The 11,754-nt window shown below is 34.7% G+C and overlaps 1 protein-coding gene across 1 annotated transcript in view; it reads right to left on the reverse strand.

Moving 5' to 3' along the window:
- The window catches only part of LOC128894243 (sodium-independent sulfate anion transporter-like), a 31,757-nt gene that overhangs the window by 4,455 nt on the left and 15,548 nt on the right, over positions 1-11,754 (reverse strand). The window contains exons 7-8 of the mRNA XM_054155883.1: positions 8,970-9,131; positions 2,547-2,687 (exon numbers count right to left, since the gene is read on the reverse strand). Of these exons, the coding sequence (XP_054011858.1) occupies positions 2,547-2,687; positions 8,970-9,131 (303 nt within the window). The remainder of the gene's footprint in view (positions 1-2,546; positions 2,688-8,969; positions 9,132-11,754) is intronic.

Raw genomic sequence — 11,754 nt, forward strand, 5'->3', positions numbered from 1 at the left:
TCATAATTATTAATCATTATTAACTGTGAAATTAATCGATACTCATAAACTGCACTTGCAATTTGTTATTTTACATTAGCTTTAACTGGCTGTTCCTGATACTTTATTATAAACATATATCGATCCAAATATAATCGATAATATAATTATTTCTTTATTAATTATCAACTAAATGATCACATCTCAACATCGTATACGTATCGAGTGTTGCCATTAAACATTGTTATCCATTACGCATGAGCTCTAATTATTCAATAACAATAATCATTAATTAATGGCTCGATACACGGTAGCCGTAATCGTAGATCATTTTTCAGATTAAATTTTATCTAATAATTATCAAATGCGAGCGTGACTGTACAATTTATATAGTATTATAGCATACGAAATTCAAGAAATACGAGAAGCGAGCGGACGAAACTTGTAGAACATAGGAGGGAGGCCGCCGCGCGGTGCGAGACGCGAGGCACGGACCGCGAACTCGCGAACCTTCTCACCTAATGACGCGACTGTTGACAACCGCGGCCGCGGATAGCAACCATGCGATATAAATTGAGGGCTCGCAGAGGCATTCGGCCTATTTGCCATTCCGGGAGAGAGGACGAGGTAAGACCATCGGCCGCTCTCGGAATTCGGCTTAGGGACTCCGGCAGGAGAGTTCAGCGATAATACCTGGACGCCTGCTGGAGAAGGGAGAGGACGGGAGTACGTTCCTGGTCGCCTATTCGACAAGGAGAGTTCGGCGATAATACCTAGACGCCTGTCGAATAGGAGAGAACAGAGCTGCTCGTGGACATCCCAGTTAGAAATTAGGGAGAGGACGGGAGTATGTTCCTGGTCGCCCATTCGACAAGGAGAGTTCAGCGATAATACCTGGACGCCTGTCGAATAGGAGAGAACAGAGCTGCTCGTGGCTATCCCAGGGAGAGGACGGGAGTACGTTCCTGGTCGCCTGCTCGACAGGGAGAGTTCGGCGATAATACCTGGACGCCTGTTGAGTAGGAGAGAACAGAACTACTCGTGGACATCCCAGTTAGAGCTAGGGGGAGGTTATTCGTGGACGCCCGTTCGTTTTTGGAGAGTTCGGTGATTAAACCTGGACGCCAATTACAAGCGGGAGAGTACAGAATGATTCTTCTATTTAAAAGATCGAAAACTGTAAAATATTGTAAAATGAGAAACTGTATTATGCTCTTTTGTATAATTCCGTTCATTCTGAATTCCTGTTACAATTATCCATTCCCAATCCTCTGTATAACCATGTTTCTCACAATAAACCTTCGTCTGTCCAGAATTCTATTCCTTGAATCCTTAACCATGGCTACAGTATTTAATAAATAATTTTTATCGGATGTAAAAACATGCATAAAGGAGTTAATAGAATCAAATGGTTTCCAGTAAAGCGACATTTTGCCTAGGTCGCTAGTGGACTCATCAAGAAGGCTGATTCATCGCCTGCTCCCAAACCTTGCACCCATTTCCAAGGATTCATTAAGCAATTGATTCCTATGTACGAGTCGTGGTCAAACACGAATAATTGTGTCCAAGGCAATAGATTACTCTGGATAAGCTTTATTCATTAATCACTGGAAACTTGAGATGAAACGCCTTCTTTCAGAGAAAGGTTTATTTTCGTTAGAAACTTCCTTTCAAATTTTATTCCACGACGTTAGTAAGCACTAATTGAAGTAAACGAGGATAATACGAAATATTAATCTTAAATTTATTATATATTTATGTAGTTATGTATGACATAATGATTATACTAATTGAGAACTTGTTTAATAAGCGCTGCCTATTTGTACAGAAATGTAAATATTAGTACATATAATGTATTAGTACATATGATATATTAATATTGTTGCGGCGGCGTGAAGATGCCGCAATATTGCGAAGTTGCTGCGACGTTGTGAAGTGTGTTTCGAAGAGCGAGCGGATCATCGTAATGTTCCGGTTTCCAAGTGAACCGGCAACTTTCAAATAGAAAGAACGTCGCGAGTCTTACTATCGTACAGACGTGTTTATTAAACGAGTTATTGTTAAAGTTAATAAACGCTTTGAGTTGTTGTTTCTTTAATAAAAGACGTATTAGTTATTTAAAATGACTACTTCTCTACACCCTCCGGCGTAACAATATGTATTAATATTAATACCCTCACGTTTCTGAGGGTTGCAAATCTGGATTTATACTATCTGGGTGGCCCCTAACAACATAACAAAAATGCAAGTTTACAGTATTTTATACAATGTTAGGTGTCTGATAACATTGTTGTAAAATGACTGGCCTAAAGATACGTGCTGAAAATTAGAAACAATAAATAAATATGTATACAGTGGTGTTGTAAAAATTGCAACCATCTGTATTATTGGTCATGAAAGGTTCGATTTACATTAAAGAAATGTAATTTATCACAGTGAAACAATTTAATGTTTCTACTATATTTGCAATGTATTCGCAGACTCAATAAATTGTATATTTGTGGAGAGACGCAATTTCTATGACTACAATTATAATTGTGATGGCTGAATATACGAGTCTTACTTACTCTTGGCATGCCACAGCATGAGGTACGTCTTGAAATCGAGCATATAATACATAGCGCATACTATAACCCCGGCTAACGTGGCTTTCGGGATGAAACGAAAAGTAGAGGTCAGCAGGCCAGCCGCGAGCAGAACGAGACAACCTGAAAATGACAATCCATAATTAACGGAAGACCGAGATATTGTTCGATAGAGAGGGAACCCTCCATCATCGAAGATAGCCAGGCAATTTCGTAACCGTTTAGGGTCTCTTCGTATCACACTATTGAATTCTTCCGTGTTTGTCCTATTTAATTTTCGCGCAGATGTATTAAAACTTTTCATGATTAAGGTATGATCCTTTATACAATAAGACACCGCTTAATGCGGGGGATGCGTTCCAATAAGGTCCAACGCTAAACGAAACAGCGTTAAACGAGGTTATCTTAACACGTAAATAATGGGGATAAGTGAAACAGACCAAAGAATAAGAAAATTTATCAGTTCTTTTTTGTTTTATTTTGTAACATTAATTGCTAAGTTGTTTTTTATTGCATCAATTGTAGACTTATGTATTACCAATATCCATTTTTATTCATAAAACATTCATGAAAATCAAAAACAGTTCGAGTAAAGATGTCATGTTTATGACGAGGAAGGTTCTTCCTCATTTGATATTTTTTATTTTTTTTTTTTATTGTCACCAACTTAGCTAAAGTCGTTTGTCTAGGTCTGTTCCGTTCAGCAAGCACTTGTCGATAGCAAGACCTCGCATCAATGATACTTCGTCTTGCCTTTGAACTTCTATTAAAATTTACATTAGTTTGTATATAATGAAAAGACTACCAAATACTACCGCGTAATATTGAAACAGCGTTAAGCGGGGTCTTACTGTATGTGTATACCAGTTTCAGATCATTTTTACTGTTATAATAAAAATATTAATTTTTCCTCGGTTTTGATATCAACGGTAGAGATGTTGCTAATGAAAGCTAGTATAATTATTAGATTTTTCAGAGGGATAAAAAAATTATCGGTTTTTATGTGTTTGTATATGTTTTTCGCTTTTAAGGTCTCCTGGTTACTGAAAACGACTGAAATAAAAAAATGAGATCAAACTTCGCTGCAATATGCTCTTGAAGATTATTACTAGACTGCGGATTTTTATGCAAAATAAAATCTTCGCGAGCGTACCTACAAAATTTGAACCTAAATAGGAATTTATTTTATTCTGCAAATACTGTAACATGAACTTTACTTTCAATCTTTTTTATATTCTTGCATATTGTTTGCAGTTTGTAGTTTCTTGCACATTCAAATTTCCTGTAAATGTATAAGGATCCGCAGTCTAATTATTACTATCCATGTACATCCCTGCTCAGAAGTATGTAGACACTTCCTTAATAGAAATAAATAACTAATAAATGTTAGTAATTATTTTCTTTAATATCAGTAAAGATAACTAGATAATGCTAAAATTTCTTTCACCAAATTTGGATACTATTAATTTCTTTATTGTACTTGAAGTATTATGATCCCATTTATTTTTCAATAAACTGCTGGACAAAATTAACAGAACACCTTTTTAAATGTTCATAATTACGAGAGTTTTCAACCAATTTCAGTGAAACTTCGTGAGGACTAGTCTTCAAGTGTCTTCTGGGTGTGTGCAGAGTTGCATTGGCGAGGGTTGATGTGAAGGGGTTAATTCACCCCCTTAGGGGGGGGGGGCGTCGAGAACGTCAATTCTAAAGGTGCCAGAGGTGACGGAAGGGGTTGAAAAAGTTAAAAAAACTTTAGGACGACTCTGTTTGATGCCCTCTACAAAATGCACTCCTCGAAATCGCTCTCGGACAAACCCACTCCTCACAACCACCCACCCCCTCTAAAACATAGTATAAATTCCAACCTTTAATTTGAATTTTGTTAGAATCGAATCGGACGATTCCACGCCGAGCTACATGGTACAATGAAGGTAATATTTAATAATTATATATTTAAAAGCACAATTGTTTAAGAGTATCTAACAATGATAGTAACTACTTATTAGGTAGTAGAAATTCCCCCTTTAATTTAAATTTTGGTAGAATCAAATTGGACGATTCTACGGTGAGCTATGGCACCTCAAAGTTTTCTATTTTATAGACAATTATAAATGACTGAGAGACGTAGTGACCTACATATATATACATATAACGTCCTTGCAAGGCCGTTCCAATTCCGAGAAATACTAGTAAACATTGTAATATTTCATGGAAGGAACACCCCTCTAAATTCCGTGACACAATAGTAAACATTGAAGTATTTCCTGGTTGGAGAATCCCTCAAAGTTCTTTGAAACAAAAACATTTATATCCATTTTTCGTGACCATCGATTTTCATGAAATTTGGTATACATGGGTTTTCGGGGTCACTGATTCCAAATCTGAACTAAAAATTTAGATATTCAAAATGGCGGATCCAATGTAACTGTACAAAATGCGAAAAGTGACTAGATTTTGATAAAACTTGGTATACAGGAGTATATGGAGTCCTAGGGCATCAAGGAGAGTCGTCCTAAAGATTTTTTTAATTTTTTTAACCCCTTTCGTCATCTCTGGCACTTTTAGAATTGACGTTCTCGATGCCCCCTCCCTCCTAAGGGGGTGAAGTAACCCCTTCACATCAACCCTCGCCAATGCAACTTTGCACGCACCCAGAAGACACTTGAAGACTATTCCTCACGAAGTTTCACCGAAATCGGTTGAAGACTCATAATTATGAACATTTAAAAAAGTGTTCCGCTAATTTTGTCTAGTAGTTTATTTCGCCATAAATGTTTTTAATATATTAAACGTTCTTTCTGGAGTTTTCTATCTATCTAAACGATACCATAGTTCAACCATAAAATTGAATGCAGGATCCAAATAATTTAATATTATACAATATTGTTAAATAGTCATTCGATATAGATTTTAGCAACAAAAGTTGTATAGTAATAAATTACGGTGTATATTAATTATTCATTGAAGGTAGTAAATGTCCACATAATTATAAACGAGGGTGAACCTTCATATTTGGATTATCATCTACACTTTGGCTATGTGGTACTTCTTGGTTATTCTGGAAAATTCAACAACTACGGTTGCTTTATACAATTTTTATTTTTATCGCAACATGAATTGTCTGTTTTCCTTTTTATGGATTATTTGTTAAGGTCAGTAATGCGTTTTTTTGATACACCGATAACACAGCAATGCAAAATTCTTTCTTCCTATCGCATTACATTTGTGACGATGCAGATTAGTGTTCATTCTAAAAGAGAAGCAATGTCCACTAGCAAGGGAACGAGAAGGTGAACAAAAAGCTCGACAGCATCCGTTTTGTGGTAATTTTGTAGCTATGCAATTTTCACCGAGTCTGTATCCATGAATTCCTTGACGAATAACTCTGAACGATTGCATGCGTTGCACCTAAGTGGTGGATCACGTTTACTGTGAGGAACGCGCAATACAGCAATTTCCGCTTTCAAGTGACAATATTTACATCGGATTCAAGTAATGGAGTCATGTTCATCCCTGTTTGCGTTTATTCAGCACAAACGGACTACGGTCTCAGGCAAGAATGTTGAGATATGCATGCTGAATAAAATTTCATCTACCAATGGAAATAAAAGTAAAACATAAAACATAATTTATTTCCGGCAGCAACATTTTTTTAGGTATAAAATATCAATTATTCCATCTGTTATTAAAGTGTAATACTTCATCATTTTTATTACTTCATTATCAATTCTTCAATTTTCCACTAATACTTCATTTTTGAATATTTATCAACATTTTGTATTTGTGCTTATTTAGAAATAGATAAGAACGTTAAGGGGAGAGCTGTTTCCTTATCGGTCAAAAAATCAATTTCTTTTTTAAATGCATACTTAAAAATTTTAATATCATAAGAATATATTTTACAAATACTAAGCGGTGAATACACCAATTCAAACTTTTTTTCCGCGGAGGAAAAAACAAACGTAACCTAACCTAACCTAACCTAACCTAACCTAACCTAACCTAACGCTTTGCCCGCTTGGCTGCTTTGGCTGCGGTGGAGTACAAGCCACACAAGCGTCTCCACCAAAAACTACCTCAAACCTACTTAGACAGTATTTCCGTGTAGATAGTATGTACATTAACGGTATTCAATATTGCCGCTCCCACCAAAAACTACCCCAAACCTACTCAGACAGTAGATTTTGAACCTGGTGCTATGATGTTCCACTACATAAAAACAAAAGTTAGAAACGACGCTACGTACTCACCGAGATCGGTACGAAAAATCACTTTTTGAGCCATTTTAGTTTTTAACTCCTGGAGGGAGGGGGGGTGTGACTCAAGGGTCAAGATGACCACCATTGTAATTGCCAGATCAAGGGTCATCTATGATAAAAAAAGGGCAGCTCGATCAGAGGGTACCCTATTTTCTTAAACCTGACCAAAATTTTAGTGAAAATATACAATTTATGCTTACATAACCGTCATGTTGTTAAATATAAATTTAAATTGTTCGTGGTTCTTTAGTCGAAAGGTATCACTTATGTACATTAAACATTTCTTCAGTTTTATATTTTGGGTGAACACAAGAAGAGATGGTAGAAGTGTCCAACTATATATTTTGCACGCTATTTTTAAATAATCAATAGTATAAACATTATATATTGTAAAATTTTATAAAAATTGTATACAGAAAAAGAATATCTACATAAACATATGGTGTAAACTGCGTATGTCTATATATAAGAGTTTCTGCTTAAATTAATTCCAAACATTATTTTTAGAAAACGACTACCCCGTTTAATAATTTTTCCTCAGTTCCATAAGCATATTTCACAGAATTTTTATTTTGTAATGTTCTAATTAAGTGCAGAAAATGATGTTGACGAGTAAGATACAATTAAGTAATTGGAATACCTGTAGGTACGCCATTACGCAAGACAGTACATAATTGCGAAAAGGCCGGATACGTTAGAAGGTTGCTTTTAAATTTAACCTCAACGATATTACATAAAGAAAATATAAAATAATAGAAAGTCAAACGCAATTCAATAACGATGTCATGTAAAAATCATTCGTGTTGTACGTTATCAACGTTTAAATTTGAATAGACTATAATTACATTATATTCAGTTAGTATAAGCGTGTACGTCCTGTTTATATTAATTGCATAGTGCAACGCCGTACGAAATTGGAGATCCGATTGGTCTCCGATGTATTAAACTGCGGGGCAGTGGTGCACAAAATTTAACTTTCATCAGTTATACTTGACCAGCAAAATAAAGTTATACTTATATGTTTAGAATGTAAATTATAGAATCAAACTATGTTATAATATTACTTTCAACGTAAAACATTATTTTATAGAATCCAAATTAAGGGTCAAAAGTCAAAACGTATGCAGCAAGTGAACTATTCTTGTTCAAATTCTATATGTATGTTACGATATTTCCAGAATATGTTATCTAAATATAAATAAAGTGTATGAAAAGTCAATAGAATCGACATTTTCCTTGTTTATTTTCAATAATACAGTGAAACGAGCCATTCATCACGAGAAAATATGGCTTGACACCGCTGCACATTTTTTTCTGTGTGCATGTAATCGACCAGAAAACATTTTAGGCAAAGGTAACATTGGAGTCTCCATAAGAGAATTGAAATCCTAATAATTGAAAACGTTATAACAAAACTATAATGTCCGTATCGATGGTTATCCGTGTAGTCGCGATGAATACTTAAACAACATCATCTGATACATTTAATTATAGTCATGTATACTTTCATATAACATACAAAAATAGCTATATTGCATAGCATTTGTATTTGGTTAATATTAAAACTTTGGTCAATTTGAGCAATGTTCTTCAAATTTCTTCTTAAAGTCATTCCATTAGTAATAATGCTTTCACTGTAATTTTTGAGGACAATTATTGTAATAGAGAATTAATTTGATTTCTAAATTAATTTGATCCCCCTGTCTCTAATTACACAGATATAATTCTATGTTCAATATGCGTACAAAACAAAATCTTAAATTTCCTTTTAGAGAACGCAAAATCTTGAATACAATTATTATTTGTATGGGATGAGCATATAATTAGCGAATAATTGAATGCATATATCTCGGAACCACGTAACTGTGACCATGATATCTTGAGACCCGATGAACCGAATTGAGCGTACCTTGAATACATATCTAGAAAATACGTTTCTTTTTTTTACTGAAAGTCGGTCTTTCTTATTTTTGAAATATATTTCTTTTTATATTAAACCGAAATATTTTATATTGCACCCATCCTGACCTTGATTTTAACCAGCAGAAAACATTGTACATTTTATTTTACTTGGACTCTTAGCGAATAGGGTTGTGCGTCACTGCTTTAGGGAATGTGATCATAAATTCACATATACACTCACCCGTGAATAATCCTCCGAATGTTGTTTTGACACCAGATGCGTGATTGACTGCCGTACGGGTAAATGAACCAGTAACGGGCATCGATCGGACGAAGGATCCAAATATGTTGCACAGACCCAGCGCAAACATCTCCTGCGTGGCGTCCAATGATTTCCCCATCGCTAAATTCAAAACCATTCCGATTCATGGTCATTCTATCGCTTATCCTCGTATCCACGTATAATTATGCATTGCTGATCCATTCGAGACCTCCGTAAAAACGGAGCGGAAAAATCCCGTCTCAAATAATCGTGACTGGACGTGATCCGAATGCGAAGGGAGATCGTTCCGGTCCTTGCGAGAATTACCAATAAAAATCAAGATTTCGCATTCTTCAAGTTGTTCGTGCGTAATCGGAGTATCTTCCTTCAAAATGTCTGATATTATATAGTTCTTTAACAGAATGAATATGCAAATACCGGGAACTTGTAGGAATTTAACCAATTTCTTATTGCTTTATAAAAATCTTTATGGTAGGATAAAATGTTCAGCTATCCTCGTGAGTTAATTAAACTAAGAGTTTCGAATTAAACTTCGTGTTAATTAAACTACGCTTCTTCTAGACTTAAATCTTCAGGACCCATTTTCGTCTCACTGATTCCATTCCCAGTACTACGGGGAACTGTTTAAATTCATCCATTCCCTTTCTTGTCATTTACATTTACCGATATTCTACATATCGACTGGCAATTTCGTTGTATTATATTATTGTAATCAATGTGATACTCCTATTTATTTGAATAATTAAATAAATAAAATATAAACGACTCTCTGGGAGTTTATGGAGTGTTTATATAAGATACAAGTAAAGTATGCAAATGAACAAGTTTGACATTTTTTCAAAAAGTATGTAAGAGTGCACGTGGAAAAGTGTGTTACGCGTTTATTCGATCTTATGAAACTTGACAGGTTGTGAAATACAGCAAAACGAAAGAAACCTAATACTAATTAAAGCGTTTATGGAAAAGATACGTAAATGTACTAGTGGAGCAATTGCTAACGACCCCAGAGATTTATGTGACTTTGAATATACATAATTTAAGAAGGAAAGTTCAGCAATTCATACACGCCAACGAAATTTGAATTGCAGAAATAAAGTGTATGGGAACTTAACCACAGTGTCCCGTTCCATTTTTACCCAAAATCTGTTTTAAATATAGAAACATCCCTTTGAGATAATTCTGGTTATTTATATTCTTGTTAATATTTTTGAAACCATAACAGATATTGAACAAATTTTAAATACAAAATTCAATCGATTTTAACAGTCTATCGGTTTTTATACTATACTAACTTTCGGCTAACCAATTTTGTTCTACCTGTTATGAAATTCGAGTTACTGTGCATGTGCAATATAGATACGAATCCTATACTGCATGTCGAATGTCGGCTAGAACCCTCGACTAAAATTTGAAAAAATCATAACTCTTGATTGGAACAACGGATTTCCATTGTCAACATGGGAAACCGCGTGTCTTTCAGTGAAAAATTTTTCAAAAATATAAAAATACCGAAAGACTCTATTTTTTAATTCTTTATGATGGAAAAATACGTAGGATGTTGTTTAATCATCAAAAATTTGTAGTTTCCTTAATAATGAATATTTTACATTGAAACTTGTTTTTCGTTGTAAATCTCATGAAACTCTAGAAAAACATATAGAATGTTTTTCTCTAAAGTAAAAATCCAATTTTTTTTTTTAATGAAAGAACATTTTTTTTTAAGAATTCGCAAATGGTGGGTGGGTGGTTTTGGTCGAAATCTAAAACTGTCTATAAAAAATGTTTTTCACTTCGTCGGCCAAAATGAAACATATTTTGTTAAATAACATGTAGGAACAACTTCTATTATCTATGAGGAAAAAATTCTTAAAGAAAAGAAGAAAAATGGTTTGAAATCAATGATATTCGAAAAGTATTCATATCTCGACAAAAATAAATGACTACAACATCCTATCTCATCGAGGTGTGCAATTGTTCTTTAAAATATTTTCGTAAAGAATCTTTCTTGCATATGTTTGTATTTAGAAGGTGCATAGAAATGTTTACGAAACATAATTGCTTTCTATTGGTGTTGGTGTTCGAAGTTACTGTTCCCCACACAATTCTCAATAGTTCAATCTTGCTTTCGATTAAGGTAACTTTCAGTTCGGGCATCATCAATGTCGCAGACACGTAGTTTCAAAGCCACCGTCTTATTGTTAGTGGAAGTCTCTAGTTGTGTATAATAGTGTAATTGGTAATTTCCAACAATTCTGTAATATAGAATCGATTGCTAAAATAAATACGCACAGGTTTCCTACACTATTCGAACGTAAATATTCAGCCACGTATAATTAATATGAATATCTCCAGTAGCACAGAAAAATTGAATTTTACCGTAATATTGGAAATATTCAAGCTTTTTGAACAGTTTTAACGATTTGAATCGCATCAAGATGGTTCAGTAGAACCGAATGCAACGAAAGAATATAAAGCAAAAAAACTTCGATTATATACGAGCGACTTGGGAAAACCGAGAGGCTTAGAAGAAGTGCGATCTCTGTTTACATTCGAGATTCTCGAGGGAAAAGCGAGTTCTCAGTTTGCATCAGGGATTCTCGCAAGAAACGAAATCCTGACTTTATGTTCGGGTCTGGTTTCGTATCGTGTGTCAGGATATCTCGCATGTTCTGATATATACGTATAGGTATATGTTTCATATACAGGGTGTCCCAAAACTCGGGGAGGAGCCGGAAATGGGGGG

The sequence above is a fragment of the Hylaeus anthracinus genome, unplaced genomic scaffold (assembly GCF_026225885.1).
Source record: "Hylaeus anthracinus isolate JK02 unplaced genomic scaffold, UHH_iyHylAnth1.0_haploid 3, whole genome shotgun sequence".
NCBI classification, from domain to species: domain Eukaryota; kingdom Metazoa; phylum Arthropoda; class Insecta; order Hymenoptera; family Colletidae; genus Hylaeus; species Hylaeus anthracinus.